This window comes from Cibotium barometz, chromosome 59 (assembly GCF_041138505.1).
Source record: "Cibotium barometz isolate CiBa-2024 chromosome 59, ASM4113850v1, whole genome shotgun sequence".
NCBI classification, from domain to species: domain Eukaryota; kingdom Viridiplantae; phylum Streptophyta; class Polypodiopsida; order Cyatheales; family Cibotiaceae; genus Cibotium; species Cibotium barometz.
In genome coordinates this window covers 31,738,003-31,760,333 of record NC_141104.1, presented here as the reverse complement: position 1 = coordinate 31,760,333, position 22,331 = coordinate 31,738,003, and the positions used below count along the sequence as shown (strand labels likewise).

General features: G+C 45.9%; 1 protein-coding gene and 1 long non-coding RNA gene across 2 annotated transcripts in view; both read right to left on the bottom strand.

Annotated features, from left to right (window-relative positions):
• The window catches only part of LOC147605717 (uncharacterized protein At5g03900, chloroplastic-like), a 45,202-nt gene extending 23,175 nt beyond the window's left edge, over window positions 1-22,027 (bottom strand). The window contains exons 1-9 of the mRNA XM_086793695.1: window positions 21,551-22,027; window positions 20,992-21,099; window positions 6,080-6,183; window positions 5,773-5,850; window positions 5,508-5,574; window positions 5,293-5,358; window positions 3,748-3,837; window positions 2,277-2,342; window positions 2,030-2,142 (exon numbers count right to left, since the gene is read on the bottom strand). Coding sequence (XP_086649821.1) covers window positions 2,030-2,142; window positions 2,277-2,342; window positions 3,748-3,837; window positions 5,293-5,358; window positions 5,508-5,574; window positions 5,773-5,850; window positions 6,080-6,183; window positions 20,992-21,099; window positions 21,551-21,976 — 1,118 coding nt within the window. The 5' untranslated portion in view covers window positions 21,977-22,027. The remainder of the gene's footprint in view (window positions 1-2,029; window positions 2,143-2,276; window positions 2,343-3,747; window positions 3,838-5,292; window positions 5,359-5,507; window positions 5,575-5,772; window positions 5,851-6,079; window positions 6,184-20,991; window positions 21,100-21,550) is intronic.
• Window positions 3,919-4,466, bottom strand: LOC147605718 (uncharacterized). Its single transcript, XR_015265195.1, has 3 exons — window positions 4,352-4,466; window positions 4,177-4,252; window positions 3,919-4,049 (listed from the first exon to the last, which is right to left on the bottom strand). It is a non-coding gene; the product is annotated as an uncharacterized LOC147605718 (long non-coding RNA).
• Window positions 22,028-22,331: the final 304 nt, after the last annotated feature.

The following is a 22,331-nucleotide window of genomic DNA, read 5'->3' as shown; positions in this document are numbered from 1 at the left end:
TTTGCACCGCTTCAAGCATGGCTCCGGCCGAAGACAAAGACAGTTCCTTACGAAGTTTCAGGACCGAGGGACCCACGAAGCAGTATGGCTTGACAAAGAGTTCTTCGACGACTATCCGGCTTTATTGTCGGACTATTTGGAGGCTATGCCGCTTCCGTCAAGTTGAGCAGAAGAGGATGTCACGTGCATCCCGCACTTGGATGCTACGTGGACATGTCTGAACAAGGTGCAGGACCTGGAGTGGAAACTGATCCCATGTGAGCCCAATAAGGGACGAGTCAGCCAGGGTTCCACTCTATGCATCCAAGGTCAAGCGTGCATTGTCCTGCACATGAAGCAGTGCCAGTTCGTGCTATGAGTCTCCCTCTAGAATGATGTCAGATGTTCTATGTATCTGGTTTGCAACTAGATACTAGACCTTCGTAGGCATGTAGGTTTGCATGTACATAAGGGGCCAGCCCATAGCGACTACCCCATATCACAGTTTAGAGCTTTAGCAGTGGGCAGGGGGCGGCTTAGAGCCATCCCAAGGGGCCAGGAAGGCTCCATGCTGAGCCCACCAGCCCTAGTGTGGGCTGCGCAGGCTGTCGGCCAGCTCTACGGGGGCTTGGCTAGGCAGCTGACATGGCTATAAGCCCTACCCAGCAGGTCGGCCAGGTGTGGGGGGCAGTCCCACACTCATGCGCTGTGCTGCCCAGCAGCCTGGGCACTGTCACAGCCATGAGCAGACTTGGACAGCCACTTATGAGGTGTGAAAACAATTAAATGCATAATTTGGCTATTTTGCTAGTCGTAAGCCTTTTTGCTGCTGGCCAACTCCAGTAGATGCAGCCGACTAGAGGGCTCAAGGGTTATAAATACTCCAGCCAAGAAAACGATTCATTCATCTCATATTTCACAACAGATGGACGTGTTCCAAGGGCCAGGACAGCCAAGGGAGTGCTCCAACCAAGGTGAACATTGTAGGCCAAGATTTCAGTCTTTATTTTCAGATTTTCATCATCCTAATAAAGCAAATACACCATTCATGGTGGGGGCCCTACAGAAAATTACTCAAAGAGGAAATCTCATATTCAACTCAAAGAGAAAGGAGGTGAACTAGAGTAGAACATGGCAACAACATGCAGTGCTTGGATGAGGGCAAGCTCTCTTTTGAGGGTCTAGAACTTCAAGAACATTGTTGAATTATAAAGTCGTAACTAATATAATTGTGAGTGAAGTTGAAGAAAATGTAGGTACATCTTTTTTTCTTTCCTTTTCTTTTGATCATTTTGGAATCTGTTGCTTCTCCTCTATCAATGTATTGCTCCAACCGTTCCTAGTCTATCAATCTCATAATTCAATAATAATGATATATCCACGGCAAACCAAAAAATGACCCATGAAACTAGTAAAATGTTAGAGCTCCCCCTTCTCTAAGCACTGTCCATCTTCCCACTTATCTTGCTGCCCTGATCTTTTCTATCTCACCTCCTTTCTCTTTGAATTGAATCCTCCCTTACTTCCAGGACTCCACATCCTTCAATAAATTTGAGTGCTTAAGAAGTGCATTTCTCTCTTCTTTGGATACAAGAGTAATAACCAAATGATTATTACCTTGCTGCATGATGGCAAATAGTGCATCTGCATCCCAAGCAATCATTGTAGGTGTGTTGTGGCCCCCCTTCCATGCTGAACCAAGAGTCTGTTAACCCTCCTACTCTGATTTGGAGTTGCTAGGGCATCTCTTCATCTATATTCTCTTAATTCTACAATGGCTTACAACTTGACTATGTTCATTTGTGTTTCGACCAACTCCTTGAGGCTCACAACAGACTCCTCGACATGTGTCTCCATCCCCTTCACTTTTGACAACACATACATAAAGGTGTGACAATTTGCAGCTATACAAGTCAAACAAACTCCAAAAAAACTTTATATGTATTGAAAAAGCACACTCAAATTGTTACCAAAGCACAAGAATCCGGCAAAGTGAAAGAAGGACAGCTAGAGCTTTTCTGAATACTTTTGATTAGGTCAAAATTGATACCTGAATTCCCAGGGATTTTCAGAAAACTGTTCAAGAGCATCAAATGTCCTTGTTGGTCTTGACCACTTTAATGCGGTTCTTTGCAGTGAAGGAAACCGATACAATATGTTTCCCTGGAAGACATAAAATCAACTTTTGGGTTAAAATTTACAAAAACTTCATACAGTTTCGTACACAAGATATTGGCAAGTGCCACCTAAACATCCATATTTACTGTAATAGCAAGAGCTTGTCTCACATACCCTACCTGTTTATCAACTTCTGGCTCTCCATCAAATCTAAGCAACACTGGCAGCATGAGTGATTCCACATCCTGTTAGACATGACAAAGCTATAGGTTATTCCACTCTTAACCCTAGAAAATTCTTTCCATCTCAAACATTCGGCAGAAGTGCTGCTTCCTAAAACTATAACATGCTACATTTTTTAGTTGTCTTAGTCCCTCGATTAAGCACTAGAAGAATCAAAACTAATAACAGGTGCCTTACCTGATTGCCCTCACGGGATAAGGAAGCTAATGAAGTTGCACTGAACCATTTACATACAGTAAAGAAAAGCTGAAAATCCTTTCCATCTCAAAAATTCAGTTGAGGTGATTCTTCCTAAAACTATACCATGCTACATTTTTTAGTTGTCTTAGTACCTCGATTAAGCACTTGAAGAATCAAAACTAAAGATAATCTAGGGGTAGTGAGGAGCACACATATGATTGGGAAAAAATTACTCCGAGGCATTGGCCTACAAGAACGTGCTGTAAACACCAGAGCACAGAATGTAAATCAGATTTGAGGCAGAACTAGCAGAGCAGGTTTGGGGGGCCAAATCAGGAAGCCTAGAGCCTGGACAGCCATTGGGCAGCCCTACAGCAGTCTGGCCGGTGTGAGAAGGGAATTTAACCCCTATTCAGGGATTTTCACCCATTTGCAGTCCTCTACAACTGGCCCCCAACAGCCCCAACAGGCCAACCAGCCTGTTTTATTTTCTCTTTGATAAGGGCCCTACCCTTCCTCGTTTTATCATACATTTAATATTCTCCCTCCACAGCCCTCCCTCCAGCCGACCAACATAAACCAGTCCAGGAATCAGAAGCAGACATTGAAAATCTTCAGGACATCCAAAGTTGGCAAATAGACCTGAAATATTGATAGAGAACAGGAGTTTACTGCCCAATTCATAGCCTGGTTTTGCACAGACACACAGTGCAGTTGTTAAATTCAGATTTCTGCTAAGTTTCAGCTTTGTACTACATTCTCATATCTGTAACGCAGATACCTCACAGGCATGCACCCCTACTTCCCTTAGTGAATGTCTGACTTAATTTTGAGTGGGTTTCATTTACGCTTGGAAAGCATACGAGACAGAATTCAGAATCATGTTGAGCGGGATCAACAATCCGACGCCATCAACTGCACTTGTACTTCCCCTTGAGCTGGTGAAAGAGATTCAGAAGGAAATCCTGTACATCCCAGAGGGTGCTGGCAACAAGGGAGACTGCAGGGATGACCTAAAGCCTTCTATTCTGGGTTGAGCATCTTTTGGCATTGGCACCAAGAAAACAACCACTGGCACTAAAGACCACCACTGTGGCACTACACCCCACTTCATCAGATGAGTTGTTCAAAAATTTATAAGTAAATGGACAGCCTGAGTTTGTAACTACTATGACATGTACTTGCATCATGGTCGTAGTTCTGATCACAAAAAGGTCCCAAACTTACCCTGCTCTCTGCCAAAGACGGCACATCTAGAAAAGGTGCAAGTTCCTCAGCACAAACTACGCCTCCTTTAGATTTGATATACTCTCCGATCTACAAAAAAAACAGTAGAGAAGAAACATTTGTAACAAATGAGGCTTCAACACAAATGACATGTCAACATCATATGTCAGTCCACAATGAAGGAAAGTAATATCATAATCACAAAATCCAGAGGTTTTGAAGTAGGGTCCCTCCTGGTCTTTAGCTCTCCTTCTATTGCTTCTCTTACATTGGCAGCAGTTTACAAAGAAGTTGCAAAATATCTTTTGGGAAAGACAAAATTCAAAAACTGTCAATGATTAGGCACATCCACCCACATTCACTCCATACATAAAAAGTCGATGTTTGGTGTTGAAAGTAAATTGGCTGCAGAAATGAAAACACACTGACACAATTCCTCCAATCCCTGGGATTGCGGCCTGTGATGTGGAACACCCACTAAATCCTTCCACGGCTCTCCTCCTGGCTGAAGGTCACAGATGACGATTTGCCAATTAAAGCTCTGCTTTGAATCTCCAAGTGAATGATGCCAAGAGAAGAGGCAACACAATAGCGTTGCACTTACCATCTTTTCCTTATCAAGATAGTTCCGAATCAGCTGCCAGATTTATACAAATGGGAGGAGGACCAATAGGATGAGCTGTACCATATCCTGGTGTGTTGATCAACACTTCCCAGTTGAGCTGTGCTCCAGTTCATGAGTTTCTTGAAGGGGTGCTACCTACTGCTCTTAAGACACAACAACCCAACATGGCAGCCAAGATGTCTAACTAAATCCACTAAGCACCAAGTGAAGACCTCTGCTGCTCCCCAAGCTGGTATTGGGGCCTTGCTCCAAAGCTGCAAGACTTTCCCCAGTTGATCCAAGCAAAAGAAGCCAAACAAAACACCACAATAATAGCTGCAAATCTCTTCAGATTGCCCTCTGTACCTGCCAAGAGGTGGCTGTATCATCCACAAACTTTAAGGTCTAGAAGTTCCTCATAGGTCCAGATGAGGAGGCGCAATCCTCGAAGCCCTATGCCTTGTGTTACAAGAAAAATGTCCATGGCTTACACCACAAACAGGAAAAGTTAGGAAGCCAGAAGGGCAGCCCGGCAAACAGAACAGCAGATAAGCATTCCCCTCTCAAACCCTCAAGAGCTGAGTAGAGAGCCAAGACTCCCCAAACCTAATTCAGAGGCATCATCCCAAGCCTTGCACACTTCCGACTACCCACAACCCTCGGCTGCCTCCCTCTTAACCCCTTGCCCCTTCTTTTCCAATTTGCCAAGTAATCAACACAATCAATTTTCAGCAACAAGTGTTTGGTTTAAGTCCTTTATCTCTGATTGCCCCACTCTTATTTGGAATACCCAACAAGCTATACAAACATTTTCAAAGTTTTTATTCAAGACCTTCACATTACAGGCAGGAGATAAAACAAAACTTCAAAGCAATAAAAATGTCTGATTGTCCCTTTCATTCTAACAACCTGTAAGAGCTTAAGGGCCATGGGAAACCCACCATTTTCCACCGGAGTTCTTCCTTTCCCTCGTTTGGATCACCGTCTCCAAAGACAAACGAGAAGACCTACAAAAGCAAAAGAATCGGTAAATTTCCTTCACCAAGCGTGTGAGAAAGCTATGAACTCCAAGCCTACGGGTTGCAGGCGCCCAAGCAGGCAAAGTAGCCGCAAAAGGTGGCATAAATATCTTCCAGATGAAGGGAAACAAGTTTACAGATTCAAAGAAATTCATGCCACCTCTCTCGAAACCTCTTCTTCGATAGTAATATGGATCCAAGTACCTGTTGTATGACAAAGACAAGAAAACATAAGAAAAGCATGCAGTCTAGCCGGCAATGCTCTAGACACCAGTAATTCTGAAGCATCACGCTCACCCATGCCACACGCTCACACAAATGCACCCACATATGCAGCCTCACACACGTATCACACAAAGTGGCTAGGGGGGAAGAGGGGGGGGTGTGAGGGTGGGAACATACCAAAATAAATCGGCTGGGCTAATGTAAAATGAAAAACCAGAGTTGTACGATCTATGACCTTGACGATTGTCATTCTCACTGTAGCAGAAAAACAGCACCAAATGTAAGCTTACTTCTTGGACTAGCGTTCATTTCCCAATAACAAAAAGATGCTTCCAAATTGCATCCTATTTCCTTAAAAAAGACAGCTTTTCAATCCTCCTTATGAAGCACACATCTCGATTGAAAACTCACTATTAATATAGAAAAGGCAGAGAATTGAAGGTTGATAGTTTTTACAACTCAAAAGCTTGCTGATAAGCAGTACCTCCTTGAAGACGTGAGAAGTACCATCAATGTGCTGTACACAAGCATGATCGAAACCAATAGAGTTGTTCCAAAAGTGACCCGAATTAAATAATCTGCAACTGCCTGACAAATCCCACATTAATATTTCATGCAAGTTGTCTCCACCGTACAAAGCTTAAAATCAACATTGGGGCCCACTTTGGCCCCTTGACAGAAATTTTAAAGCTATGGGTGATGGCAAAAGAAGCGGAACCGAAAGCCTGCCAGCCATGTGCACAGACGGTAGAGGTAGTGAAGAGAGACACTTAACTCATTCTAAAACCTTGAAGTGTCACCTAAAAGAATGTATGATATCACCCACGTGACCAAGAGATGGATCTTACCATTGAAAATTCATCTTGCAAGTACGTATACTTATGAGAGATCTCAGATGATAGAGACACCCCAACACACTTTTTCTTTTTTGTAATACATTATATTACTAGTGGGAAACCTCCAAGTGGAGGAGAAAAGAAAACAAGCATCTAGGAATGCGCCCCTAAAGCATCCAAATCAGCATGAGTAATCATCCAATGCCCAAAGGTTGGAGTTTTCATTATTGCAACTAGACTTGATAACATTAAAGTCAAGGGCTGTTTTCACCCCAAGAAACTCAAAAGAAGAGAAGCTTTCCTGGCATTAGCATGAAAGCTTAAATTCAGTATATTGAGAGCACCATGCATTCTTCGAGTACAGACCAAATGCTTTTTGAGTAGCCTGAGTAGCCTGATGGGTTTTTTGTCCACCTTAGTACGCCACAAACATGTCAATGTTGCAGACATGAAACTATCCAAATCTATCGAAGAACAGGAAACAAGAGGCAAGTGAAACTAAATATAAGTCATTACAATAGATTGCACTATTCTCAATCTAACATGCATTAGCCAAGTAGATAACTACCAATATTGAGATTTGAAATTCAACTTATCCAACACCCACTGTCGTTCTCGCTTCAGAGAGACTGTCTAGCCCAGAGGAGACATCTTGAGAGGATACCCAAGATGTCTGACCATCTGTTCTGGTGAGATTATCTGCCTCATCCAAAGAATAGAGTGCCAATCACAATGCTTAAGTGGTAGAAGCTTGGACTTAGCAAAATCAACTTTCAAGCCTGCCACACGACCATACAGATCCATAATTATTTTAACATCATCTTGAGTGTTCCTTGGAAAGAAACATGGTCATCCCATAAGCTTCGCTAACAAAGTGATTTACATCCAAAATCTGTATGCCATGTAGCTTGTTCACTGCAAGCAGATTGTCCATTAATAAGAGCATGGGATGAGTGGCTATTGCATAAAGAAATGCACTGAGGGGGCAGCCTTGTCACACTAATTTGCCTAGAGACCAAATATCTGAAAGACCCTTATGTAATATACATCGAGCAGTGCCTCCTTCATAGAGCCAATAAATAATATTTCTCATCTTAGGCCCAAACCCAAATTTTCCATGCCACTGCCAAAAAACTGCCATTGTACTGTATCAAATGCTTTTTCTATGTCTATTTGCATTATGAGTACATCCTAGTCAGTATATTTCACATATTCAATGTCAATGTAAGCATTGGCAATGTTATCCATTATTTGTCTTTTGGGTACAAAACCATGTTGTGTAGGGTGTAGACCATCATATAGGATGTTCTTCAAACGGTTAACCACCATTTTTGCAACCAGTTTGTAAACCACAGACATAAGAGTTATTGGTCTCCAATCCAATAGCTTTTCACAAAGATGTTTTCAGGAAATAAACGAACCAATGCCTCTTTCTAGGAAGAAGGCAGTACCTCCGACTACCAACAACAATTAATCATAAAAAGCAGTTCAGATTTTAGCACCCCCCCCTCAATACTTTTTGTATTTCTTGGAGTATTTATACTTGTACAAGTGTCACGGGCCTGATAGGCCATACTCCTCCATAACATGGAGTGAAAACAATGAAATACAACAAGATTTTGTCAATGAAGAATCAACTGTCATAGTAGACCAAATCACAGGCAATCTTCCACCTTCACTGGGTGAACACCTGTCCTCACTGGTCTTCCGGGACCGTGCGCCAACAGGCACACCCGTACTAACACCTGGCAAGGTGAAGCACCAAAATGGGAGAAATGCCAGGTGCTCCCAAGTCAGCTTTGCTCCCTGTTTTTCCTCATACCCACATGACCTTCACTAGCTCCTCTATAGGTGAGGGCGCGATCAACGCAATCATGGGAAAAATCACTATCCCAATGGCCTTCTAAGGTGTAGGCAGCTGGAGATGAAACTTACCTACACAAAGCTTGTAATAACAACATTTAACTTTAATTGTTATCTGAATTTGAAATAAAATATAGAAACAAATACCTGGCAAAGGTTTTAATTCAAATCTCACCAAAGAAGATCATTTCCCTTTTTGTTGTACTCCTAATGGGTGCAAACAGCAGATGTAAATAGAGCAGCCAGCCGGTACAAGTGTGGCAATCCAATAATGCGTACAAAATCAGCCACAAGCCTATTTTGGTGTAGCAACCAAGTGATGTTAATGCAGTGGCCAACAACAGGACTGGATATAGGTGTTGATGCAGTAGCCGGCAGGTTCAAGAACAGCAGCCACAGTTGTTGTAGACGGGATCAAACTGTTAGAAGTCATCTCCTGTCTATTTTTATACACCAGGGCCTTTGTTGTGGGTGTGCCCGCCCTTATGAGGTGTTTTCTCATTTTTTCCCACTCTCCGTATTTTTCCCCCATTTTTCCCTATTTTTCTGTGGCATGGGAGGCAGTCTTGTAGTGGCAGGAGGACCTTGAACCTGGCCGACTGCATCTGTGGAGTCTCTGGAGGTGGCCGACTGATTTGCATGGGTCGTCGACTTCCATGATGCTAGCCGACCCCCTCTTCTGCTGGCCGACTGAGTATTTTCAGTCGTGGGGATTTTATGTGTCCTGTCGACTGCCCTACAGCAGGCCGACTGCTGATGGGGGGCCATATAAATGTTAGAAGTCATCTCCTGTCTATTTGTATACACCAGGGCCTCTGTTGTGGGTGTGCCCGCCCGTATATCATTTTTCCACACACCCCGTATTTTTTCCCTATTTTTCCCATTTTTTTCTAGTGGCTGGAGGGCTGCCAGTTGATGCCAGGAGCACTCTGAAGCTGGCCGATTGCATCTGTATCAGTCATGGGCTGTAGGAGTGCTGGCCGACTTGTTCTGTCTAGGCGTGGGGCATCTGGAGCTGGCCGACTACTATTTTCAGCAGTCGTGGGATTTTACCTAGTCGTGGGCACTTTCTAGAGCTGGCCGACTGCCCTCATGGGCTTGTATATATTGCCCCTCATCCTCCTCCACTTTCTCATTCAGTATTTCCGGGATCTTGTGTATAGAGAAGAGTTTACACACATCTCTCTGTGTTTCTTGTGCTGATTATTTTCTGCAGTCTACTTGCTCTTGTCTACCCAAGTTTGGATATCATTTCCGCTGCATATTCTGACATGGTATCAGAGCCCTAGGCTCTAGGAGATCTTGGGCGTTTTTCTGAGCAAGAGGGGGAGCAACAGGTTGCTGATCGGTGGACTGTTTCGGGCTGAACGGGAAGTGAAGGTGCAAGAGGAAGGCGGGCAAAGGGGCTGGACAGCCACTTGCATATTCTCAGATTTTCAGATTTTTCCCACCCACCCACCCTTTCAGGTTACTCTCCTAGATGGCAGATTTACTCGAGATGGCTGAGAAGCACGTGAAGATTCCGACTCTCCCCACGTTCCCAGTGGATCGTCAGTTGGACGGGTCCAATTATGGCATCTGGAAGGTCATGATGGAGTCAATTCTGGAGTCATATGACCTTGCTGATTTTATTATCAAAGGGGTGCCAAGGCCGGAAGCTGAGGAAGGGGAGTTATTATCGACGAGGAGGGACGGAGAGGCACAGGCACAAATGTGGGACCGTGTCAACACCAGGGTCCGGTCGTTTATATTCCTCAATTGCACACCACAGGTGATCAACCATGTGAAGCACATGACGCTGGCGAGAGGCATATGGGAGCACTTGGCTTCTTTGTACAACAGGGTGTCACCCATGAAGCGGATATCCTTGGAAGTGCAGATGCGGGTTATGAACCCTGCAAAGTCTTCGACGATGCGGGATCACATTAACAAGCTGCAGGCCCTTCAGCATGAAGTCCTTCAAGCTGGGAAAGAGATATCATCTGAAGATATGGCCATCACGTTACTTTCCCACTTGCCTGGTCAGTATTTTGCTTTCTATTCCTCGTTGATCACTAGTGGCAGGCTCAGCACCATTACTTGGGAGGAGCTTGTGCCAATGGTCCTGGACCAGGAGGAACGTTTCACGAACCCTCCTCACGGCGGAGGTTCGGAGGCCTTAACTGGCCAACGGTCGAAAGGCCGTAATACCAACAAGGGCAAAGGGAAGGCTTCACCAGATAAGTCTTCCGAGAAGAAGCCTGATCCAGAACGAGAGAAGCTGAAGGCCGAAAGATCTTGTAATGATTGTGGCGAGAAAGGCCACTACTGGAGGAAGTGCCCTAAGCGGACAGGGAAGAGTGCTGATTCCTCAGCCTCAGCTGCGAAGACTCCGGCAATTGTGCACTTGGAGATGGTGGACTCCGATGCTTCATCATCTTCGAGCGAGGAGGCAGTTGGCTTCACCGCAAAGGATACCCGGGAATGGATTCTCGACAGTGGTGCTTCCAGGCACATGACTCCATCCCGTGACTTCTTTCTGGATCTGAAACGGCAGTCAGGTCGTATCTTTATTGGCGATAACTCCACTATTCCGATTCATAGTGAGGGCCGGATGGAGATTATTCCCGACGGCAAGGGGGGCAAGCATGCTTCCCGTGTACTTTATGTCCCTGCTCTGGGCTTTCATCTTTTGTCAGTGCATGAGGTATGCAAGACTGGCTTTCGGGTGGAATTTGAGGAGCATTCAGTTGCTCTAAGGGACCGTGAGACAGGCAAAGTTGTTTGGGAAGGCGGTGTGGAGAACGGCATCTACAAGCTCTCTGCACTCTCCTCACTGACAGGCTCTCAGGTCGGAGATTTGTGGCACTTTCGTTTTGGCCACTTAAATGTGGATGCTTTGCGGCGCGCCTTCCGGGACCAAATGGTGGTTGGCTTGCCAGATGTTGGTAGTAGGCAAGGACGCTGCAGTTCTTGCATACGTGGTAAGCAGCACAGGGAATCCTTTCCGAAGCAGGCTTCCAGGCGGGCTTCGAAACCTTTGGAGTTGATTCACACTGACTTGTGTGGACCACAGCATATACCATCCTTGGGAGGATCTCTCTACTTCATGCTGCTTGTTGATGATTGTACCAGATTCACGTGGGTCTACTTTCTTCACAGAAGGACCAGGCTTTTGCTCGGTCCAAGGATTGGTACGTGATGGTGGAGAAAGAGTCTGGATTTCAGGTCAAGACTCTCAGGGCTGACAAAGGAGGGGAATTCTCCTCGACTGTATTCTTTCGGTTTTGTGCAGATCATGGCATCAAGAGGGAATTGGCCAATACCGGATCGCCTTCGGAGAATGGAGTTGTTGAACGTAAGAACAGGACTGTGGTGGAGATGGCGAGGACTATGCTGGAGCATCGTGATCTTCCTCGTCCACTTTGGGGTGAGGCTGTGGCAACAGCTGTCCATACCATTAACCGCTCTCCGACGACTTCTGTACCCCATATGAGTCCATTTGAGGCATATTTTGGCAGGAAACCCGATGTCTCGCACTTCCGTGTCTTTGGGAGTGACGCGTATGTACATATTCCGAAGAAGCAGAGGGGGAAGCTTGACTCCAAGTCCCGCAAGCTGGTATTTGTGGGGTATAACTCTCTTTCCAAGGGATACAGGTTGTATGATCCAGAGAGGAACGAGATTGTTGTCAGCCGGGATGTGGTCTTTGACGAGCACGTTCCAGCATCCACTGTCGAGGAGCCGCCACTTCTTGGAGATCCAGAGTCTGATGATGATTCCCAGTCTACCACTCCAGTTGATCCACCTCAGTCATCACAGGAGGTTGAGCCCGCAGCTGGAGTTGAGCCCCCGCGATCACAGGAGGCTCCACGATCTGTTCGAGTACCTAGGTGGTTGTTAGACACCCTTCGGGAGTCAGGTGTCACGGAGCTACCCTCCGAGTGGACCACAGAGGACGGCCCTCGAAGATCACATCGAGTTCGAGATAAAAGCAACACGGCGGAGCTTCTTCAGGTGAACTATGCTCTTATGTCTCGTATCATGCGGGATAAAGAGCCCACTTCCGTAAAGGAAGCCCTTTCACAGGATACTTGGAGGGAAGCCATGCAGGTGGCACTTGACGCCATCGAGAAGAACAACACTTGGGAGTTGGTACCGAGGCCGTCGAAGCGGTCGGTCATTGGTGTCAAATGGGTCTTTAAGACCAAGTACGCGGCTGATGGGTCGGTGGACAAACACAAAGCCAGGCTCGTGGCTAAGGGTTATGCTCAGCGGCCAGGCATCGACTACGAGGATACCTTTGCACCGACAGCGCGGATGACCATGATTCGGACCGTTCTTGCCCTTGCTTCTTCTCAGAGGTGGCCCGTGTACCAGATGGATGTAAAATCGGCGTTCCTTAATGGTGACCTGCAGGAGGAGGTGTACGTTGAGCAGCCTCCAGGCTTTATTGTTCCAGGATCGGAAGGGATGGTTTACAAGTTACGTAAGGCCTTGTATGGTCTTAAGCAGGCTCCGAGGGCTTGGAATCAGAAGATTGATTCCTTCTTTATTCGGACTGGATTCCAGAGATCGGTTGCAGATCCGAACCTGTATCTCTTTCGGGAACGCGGCATGGTCACACTCATCATCCTTTATGTGGATGATCTCATTCTCACCGGCGGTCATGTGGAGCACATTGGAGTGACGAAGGCTGCCTTGTCAAAAGAGTTTGAGATGACCGACTTAGGCTTACTCCACTTCTTCTTGGGGTTGGAGATCTGGCAGACCCAGAGGGGGTTTTTCGTCTCTCAGCAGCGGTATGTTCATGAGTTGCTTGAGGCCTTTGGGATGGAGAACTGCAAGCCTATTACTTCGCCGATGGACCCGAACACAAAGTTAACCGTTACAGATCCTTGTGAGCCAGTTGATGCCTCGCAGTACCGGAAGTTGGTTGGTTCATTGATCTGGTTGCTGAACACCAGATTGGACTTGAGCTTCTCCGTGGGGCTGTTGAGCTCTTTTATGCAGACGCCATTGAAGACTCATTGGGACGCAGGATTGCGGATCTTGTGGTATCTGTAGAGTACGAAGGATCTGGGACTCTTTTACACAGGAGGGAATGGAGTCAAGCTCCAATGTTGGAGTGACTCAGATTGGGGAGGAGATCCAGACACGAGGAGATCTACTTCAGGATACACTTTTACCCTCGACTCAGGAGCAGTTTCTTGGAGCAGCAAGAAGCAGCCAACTATTGCCCTTTCTTCGACAGAGGCAGAGTATCGGGCTGCTTGTGGTGCTGCTTGTGAGGTTGTATGGCTGCGGAGGCTGCTAGGCAAGATGGGGTTTCCACAGAGGGAGTCCACAGTCATCCAGTGTGATAACCAGAGTTGTATAGCTATTGCTCGGAACCCGGTTTTCCATGCCCGGACCAAGCATATAGAGATACAGTATCACTTTGTTCATGAGAAGATCTTGGCGGGTGACATCTTGCTACTTTATTGTTCGACGGAGGACAATGCGGCGGACCTCTTCACGAAGTCTCTACCTCAGGCTACGCTCAGGTGGCACTCCAGCTCCCTGGGGTTGGTTACACAGCCAGGAGCTGAGAGGGGGTGTTAGAAGTCATCTCCTGTCTATTTGTATACACCAGGGCCTCTGTTGTGGGTGTGCCCGCCCGTATATCATTTTTCCACACTCCCCGTATTTTTTCCCTATTTTTCCCATTTTTTTCTAGTGGCTGGAGGGCTGCCAGTTGATGCCAGGAGCACTCTGAAGCTGGCCGACTGCATCTGTATCAGTCGTGGGCTGTAGGAGTGCTGGCCGACTTGTTCTGTCTAGGCGTGGGGCATCTGGAGCTGGCCGACTACTATTTTCAGCAGTCGTGGGATTTTACCTAGTCGTGGGCACTTTCTAGAGCTGGCCGATTGCCCTCATGGGCTTGTATATATTGCCCCTCATCCTCCTCCACTTTCTCATTCAGTATTTCCGGGATCTTGTGTATAGAGAAGAGTTTACACACATCTCTCTGTGTTTCTTGTGCTGATTATTTTCTGCAGTCTACTTGCTCTTGTCTACCCAAGTTTGGATATCATTTCCGCTGCATATTCTGACAATAAAATGCCCCCCAACCCCCTTGTCATTTTTGTATCATTCCCGGGATCTTCTTGTGTATATAGAGCAGAGTTACATGCCTCTACCACTCTATCTCTTGTGCTGTTATTTTTCCGCATTGCGTTTTGCTCTCGTGTTCCCAGATCTGGTCATCATCTCCGCTGCGTATTCTGACATGGTATCAGAGCCTAGGCTCTAGATAGTTCTTGGGATTTGTGTGAGCAAGAGGGGGACTGTTGTGTTGCTGATTGGTGGACTGTTCGGGATTGTTCGAGAAGAGGAGAAGCAAGAGGACGGCGGGCTGATGAGCTGGACAACCACTTGCAAGTGTTAGTTCTTCTTTGTTCCCACTCACCCACCCTTTTCAGAGTACATCCCCGCAATGGCAGATCTGTTTGAGATGGCCGAGAGGCATGTGAAGATCCCGACACTCCCCACGTTCCCGGTGGACCGTCAGTTGGACGGGAACAACTACGGCATATGGAAGTTATGATGGAATCTGTTCTGGAGTCTTACGACCTCACTGATTTCGTCGTTGTTGGTGTTCCACGGCCGAAAGTAGAGGAAGGGGTTCGTTAATCGTTCCTCCTGGTCCAAGACCATGGGCACAAGCTCCTCCCACGTGATGGTGTTGAACCTGCCACTGGTAATCAAAGACGAGTAAAATGCTGAGTACTGAGAGGGCAAGTGCGACAGCAACGTTATGGCCATGTCCTCTGTCCATATCTCCTTCCCAGCCTGAAGAACTTCAGGCTGAAGAGCCTGTAGCTTGTTAATATGCTCCCGTATCGTCAACGACTTTGCAAGGCTCATAACCCGCATCTATACTTCCAAGAAAATCCTCTTCATGGGCGATACCCTGTTGTAAAGAGAGGCTAAATGCTTCCATATACCTCTGGCCAGTGTCATATGCTTTACATGATTGATTACCTGTGGTGTGCAGTTGAGAAAGATAAACGAACGGACTTTGGCGTTGACACGATCCCACATCTGTGTCTGAGCCTCCCGGTCCTTTTGGATCGACGATAACTCCTCAGGGTGGAGGTTCGGAGGCCTTAACTGGCCAACGGTCGAAAGGCCGTAACACAGGCAAAGGGAAGGCTTCCTCAGAGAAGTCTTTTGAGAAGAAGTCCGACGCTGACCGCGAGAAACTAAAGGCAAAGACGACCTGTAATGATTGTGGCGAGAAAGGCCACTATTGGAGGCAGTGTCCCACGCGGAAGACCGAGAAGGGTGAAGATTCCTCAGCAGCAATCATGAAGACTCCGGCCTTTGTGCACCTAGAGGAGGTGGACACCGATGTTTCATTTTCTTCAGGCAGGTAGGAGATTGGAGGACTCTCCGCAACAGATACTCGAGAGTGGATTCTAGATAGTGGTGCTTCCAGGCACATGACTCCTTCCCGTTCCGATTTACACGATCTTTGCAGGTTTTCTGGTCACATTTTTACTGGGGATACATCCACTATCCCAGTTTACAGTGAGGGCAGGTTGGAGATAGTTCCCGATGGCAGAGGGGGGAAGCATTCTTCCCAGGTGTTGTATGTTCGGTCACTTGGTTTTCATCTGTTGTCAGTGCATCAGGTTTGCAAGACTGGCGTACGGGTGGAGTTTGATGAGCACTTTGTTGCTCTCCAGGACAAAGCAACAGGCCAAGTAGTTTGGGAAGGCGGAGTGGAGAATGGAGTTTATAAGCTTTCAGCACTCTCTCTCCCAGGTCCACTTTGGATGTGGACGGGTTTACACCTGGTCTTCACACCCCCACATTTTCCACAAGGCACAGCAATTTGCCTTTGAAGTTCAGAAGGCCTCATTTCAACGAGATTTCATCATCTCACCTCTGTTGGGGTGTGACATGATCTTAGGAATTCAGTGGTTCCGTCAGTATGAGCCTATCCCCGTTTGGGGGGAAGACACTTTTACTATTTGTAAAGGTTTTCCTGAGCCTGTCATGATTCGTGGGGATAGAAGCATTCTTGGCATCCCATTGATTTCGCATCTCCACGCCAGACGAGCTATCCGCAAGGGAGCAAAAGGAGCACTCCTTTATGTTCGTGCTCAAACAGCCCCTCCCTCATTAGTAGCATCCGTTACATCTTCAGTCCCTCAATTAGCAGACCTCCTATCCAGACATCAGGACATTATGCTTAGGGACAATCTCCTGCCCAATCTCCCACCCTCTCGCCCTGAGGACCATCACATTGATTTGGTCCCTGGATCAGATCCTCCTAGCAAGTTTCCCGATCGTCTTTCCAAGACTTTAGAGGGTGAGTTAGAAAAGCAGCTATCTGAGCTTCTCCGAGCCGGATTCATTCGGCCTTCTTCCTCCCCATTTGCTACACCTATCCTATTTGTCCAAAAGAAGGATAAGTCTGCACGCCTTTGTGTAGGCTACAGGGCATTAAACAAACTCACTATCAAGAATAAGTTTCCTATGCCAAGGATAGAGTACATTTTGGAGCGTTTAGACAGTGCTAAGTTTTTCACTAAGATCGACCTCAAGAGTGGTTACCATCAAGTCCGCATTTTTGAAGCTGACATTCCAAAAACAGCTTTTCAGACAGAGCGTGGTCACTACGAGTTCGTAGTCATGCCTTTTGGGCTTACAAATGCACCCGCAACCTTCAATAAGATGATGTCTAGGATTTTCGCAGTCCACATTGGGAAGTGTGTTTTCATATTCCTTGATGACATACTAGTCTTCTCAGCCACTGCGGAGCAGCATGAGAAAGATGTGGAGAAAGTCTTGCAACTTTTGCGAGATAATCAGCTCTACATAAACGACAAAAAGTCTGTCTTTGGTGTTAAGGAAGTTCAGTATTTGGGCTACATCATCGGTTCCGATGGGATTAGACTGGATCCATCAAAGGTTCAGGAGATCTTAGATTGGGACATTCCTAAGTCTGCCCAAGAAATCCGTTCATTCGTAGGTCTTTGTCAGGCCTATAGTACCCATGTCCATCAGTTTTCCAACCTTACAGCACCTCTTACCGACTTGCTCAAGGGGGTGAAGACTCGCAAGCAAAAAGTCTCAGTTACAGGCAAGGTGCTTGATGCATTCCGTGCACTCCAGAAAGCTGCCTCAGAAGCACCTGTACTAAAGTTAGCATCATGTGACGAACCTTTCGAGGTCATCACACATGCCAGCAATGTAGCCATAGGAGCAGTCCTCCAGCAAGACAATAGACCCGTGGCATATTACAGTAGAAAGTTGGATGTCGCCGAAAAGAATTATTCGGTATATGACAAAGAGCTTTTGGGTGTGATCACAGCGCTCAAGCATTGGAAGCCTTTTCTTTATGGACAGGCTTTCACAGTGAAAACAGACCACCAAGCACTTAAGTGGCTTCAGACTATGCCAAGTGCCCAATGGAGTGATCGACAGGCCAGGTGGAGTCAAATCTTCCAACAGTTTGGAGGTATGATTGAATACATCCCTGGTAAGCATAACCCAGTAGCAGATGCTCTTAGTCGAAAGTCCAGCATCCAGGCAGTCAAAGAATCTACCATTCTCGAAATCACGGGGAAGGACTTAGATAGTATGAAAGACCAATATGTCGACTCCCCTGAGTTTGGTACTCAGTACAGTTTAGCCTAGCCATTATTCAGTACAGAACGGTTGGTTGCCCTACAAGAACCGTCTCTGTGTTACTCCGGAAAAGCGTTCCGCTCTTCTCCACAATGCCCATGACTCCTTAGTTGGAGGACATAGGGGTATCAACAGTATCCTCGAGAAATTAGAACGGTCCTTTTATTGGCCAAAGATGAGGCGTGATGCTACGCACATGTACAAGCCTGTAAGATTTGTCAAAAAGTCAAGGTTCCCCATACAAAGAAGGCAAGTTTACTTCAACCTTTGTCTATCCCCGACGGACCTTTCATCGACATATCTATGGACTTTGTAGGGCCTCTACCAGCATCCACCGGATCCCATAACACTCAGTGTTTTACCATTGTGGATCGCTTTAGTAAATTCTACATGCTCATCCCATACAAGCATACGGCCACAGCCGAGAGGACGTAGCCCGTCTATTTCTCAAGCATTGGTATCCAGTTTGTGGTTTGCCTAGCACCATAACATCAGCTAGAGATTCCAAGTTTACCTCGCATTTCTGGAGGGCATTATTTGAAAACTTCGAAACTAAGTTGCAGTTGTCTAGTGCATTCCATCCGCAGACAGATGGCCAAACAGAAATTTATAACCAGTTAGCCTTTGATGTTCTCAAGTCATACTGTCATGACCAGTAGTCCAAATGGGAACATTATCTTCCATTGGTCCAAACTATCTTGAACGACACTCATTCATCCAGTGTCGAACGGACTCTATATGAAGCAGTCTTTGGTCGCCGTTTTTCTTCTCTTTTGATGAGAATGGTGTCTCCATCTTTAGAGGCTAATAAAACCACGGAATCATTTTCCGAGATCATTGAGTCAGTCAAGGACCACTTGACCAAAGCTCAGGAAGCATACAGCAGACAAGCAAATAAGTCTAGACAAGATGTCCACTTCAAGGAAGGGGATTGGGTCTATTTGCGTATCATGAAACACGGATTGAAAATCTACAGTCCACAGTCATTCTCTCTAAAGTAATAAAGCAAATCGTTATCGGGATAGGGGGCCCTTCAGTGGGTAATTCGGGACCCAATCTGGTGTACAGTTCTCATAAAGTTTGAAGTATTAAAGTGGATTTCTAAACTCATGAAACTCAGGATACATAAGACGGTGTGAGCATTTGTGTGACGGAATCTTCCAATACAAAGACTTCCGCTGCATATCACAGCGCACGCGAGCACACACAATGCATGGTTTTGAGAAATGCCCAGAAACAAGGAATCTACTCGCAAAAACACGCATTTTGGGGGATCCTTAAGCCAAAAATGCATTGCAGCCGTTATTTGGGCATTTTTGCACCCTAGAATTTACACTCAGTTTAGGTCAAGTAACTTGTTTCCAAGCTTCTAAATTTCCCCCCATCTCCTTTTCTCCCCTCTTTTTTCCTTTTCTCTTGCACTTTCCTTCTCTCTCGTCTCTTTCTCGCTCCCTTGCTTTCTGCCTCTTTGTTGGCCTGGCGTATCCCCCTTAAAGGCCCCTCAAGAGTGACGAGCATGTTTTCCATTCCCAATTCATTGTTTCCCATATCAATGATATACATGTGTGTGTGTGTGTGCGCGCGCGACGCGTGCACTGCTCCCACTCTCGAGCCCTCCATGACAAATTGTCCCAACACCTACGGGCATAATTTCCAGGCAAACTTTTTGGGGTGTAATTTTGGCTTTTTGGTCGACTCTCTCCACCATTGCCAGCTTACGCAATCTTTCTAGATTGGACGAGATTCTGGGCATTTTGGACTATCTACCATGTCTGGAATCAACTTCTTATTCCTGTTGTTCATGTCGACCCTTTTTCCTTCTTCCGTATATCACTTTACCAATCTCTCATATATTCTTTTTTTTTTTCCAAGCAAAAGATTCTTCTATTAGTTACCAATAAAATAGCCAAAATGGCTATAAGTACAAATCCATCTCCAAAGGGAAACACGAGTCAAGAACAACAAAGGGAAGGATAGACTTCTCCTCCAGCTAGCCGCTTGAAGAGGAGAAGGCTATCTCATACAATGGGGAGAGGAGGAAATAACCACACAAGTGGTCTGTAATGCCAAGTGGGCTCGCCACCAATATCTATAAGAAAGGGACCGTGCCGCCAGATCCTTAGGAAGGCCTCCCGCCACTTCCTCATGTAGTCTGAGCTGCCCTGAGTAAAGCTACCCCACTGACCTCTGAGGTATGAATGATATCGAGCCAGATACTCCAAATAAACTCCACTGGCAGGGTGAGGGTGCCTTTGATGGCTTCGTTGCATCAAGCTCTCCATATATGCCACACAGCTATACTACTGCAAATCTCCCATCTCTGGCTAGAACCTGGGGTCCAAGGACTAGAAGTCGGAGCTCGAATTGGCACAGTAGTGGAAATACAAAGGTGAGAGACGTAAAAGGCTAGTCCCCCACCTTCCTCCTCATACGGCATGATGATCGCAGCCTTAGTGGCCCAAGCAACAACGCCCCACGTAACAATATGGGCAGGAGCCCGATCCATAGAGAAAATTCGTAGGATCCTCTGCCAGACTGTTGGGCCTTTGGGCAATCCCTAAGATAGTGACGCTAAGACTCCTGAGGATGGCCACACCTCTGACATGATGTTGGTCTGCCCCTAATGGCCAACCAGGTGCCAACAGCTAAGCTCCTATGTGCCAGCTACCGCTACCACATGAAAAAGGTGATCTTCTGCAGAAGAAAGCTGTCCCACAGCCGCTTCCAAAAAATTGCAAGAAAATGAGGTGGGAGACCTTGCGAGAGCTCTCTTTTCCACAGCTCGAGGTGTTTTCCCACTGTTTCTGATCTGAGTCGTAGCTGTCCCACTCTAGGACAGCTATGAATGTACATTACTTTTATTCATGAAGCAGTGGTTTCACTTTTCTTTTCTTTTTTTTAGTGTGTCACAAAAACATGTAGATTAGACCTATTTCTTATCACCTTCTGCACGCACAATGAGCAAGGCCTCTGAGTTCTACGAAAGGCAGGACCAATCCAAACACACAAAAAACAATGAGATAGCAGTTGATACCTTAAGCTTGCCCAGGAGAGGTTCAAGTTTTAGCTTGATAGACTTTGCAGCAAGAATTGATCTGTAATCCTTGGGAAAGACATAGAGAACATCACCATCCCTAGAAACCTGCATAAGAAACAGTTATATCCAGATACTGCTTTAGCAATTTGGACAATGTGTGCTCAAAGGTGTACCACTGGAAAACTGGATTAAGCCTGATACTAAATGAATGCTGTACCACTGGAAAACTGGGTTAAGCCTGATACTAAATGACCTAATTGAGGTGATTACTACACCTAGATTGCTCTAGCTCCTTGATTAATCCAGAGATTCATTGAAGTGATTAGTAATCCCACAATAGATTTATTGCTCGAGCTCCATAATTGAGCCAGAGATTAACTGAACTGATTCATAAATTAAAGATGGATTGCATTGATTGAGGTCCATGATCAAGTCAGAGGTTAAATGAACTAATTCATAAATAAGCAACGAGATCCATGAATAAGCAACGAGATTATGTGAACTAATTAAGTGGATTGCACTTAGTTGCAATGGAATTAAGTGCTCAATGGTGCACCTCTAGAAAACCACTGGAATCTGTCGCAAGGGCCTGCAATGCTGTTTCAGCTTGACTAATTTTCAAGCCCACTCTGCCGGCCACGTCTCCCACAGTGACCCTTCCTCCGAGCTCATCCACAGCTTTCATGGTGAGCTCGCGGACGTCTGAGGGCAGAAAATCTGTCTCAACACGCTTCTCAGGCTTCAAGGCAGAAGACAATCCTGCACACACATGTACGCCGCTAGAACTCAGAGGCCTGAAAAAACCTAATTCTCTGCAGTGCAGGAAGAAGAAGCTCTGATGAAGATAATGATGAAGCGGTTCGGGGGAGATCGTGGTGCTAGGCTTTCGCAAATGTGAAGTGATGTGAAGAGAGAGCGAGGGCAGTTTGGTTTGTGTAGGGAAAGAAGAGAACAGGTATCGATGGGCCATCATCGACGCCATAGATGGATGGACACGCTCACTCCTCTTGTTGTTTTAGGAAGTAGAGATTTTATAAATAGGACACCTCTTATAAATGAAAATTGTAAATGGACCTAATTTTAAAAAATAGAACGCCTTATAAATGAAAATTGTAAATTGCAAGTGATAATAGAGCTTTCTGCAGGATGTGGAGATTGTGTTATGGTATCGCGCAAATTAGACATTGTTTGTATTGATCTCGAAGAGGATGTTGTGGAGAGTGTCTTGATGAAGATTTCATTGTAGTGCAATGAACATATTTGTTTGTGAATGTTCAAGTGATTGAATTGTTTATGATTATCTTATTTTTGTATGAAAAAAGAGAGAAAGAGGACGA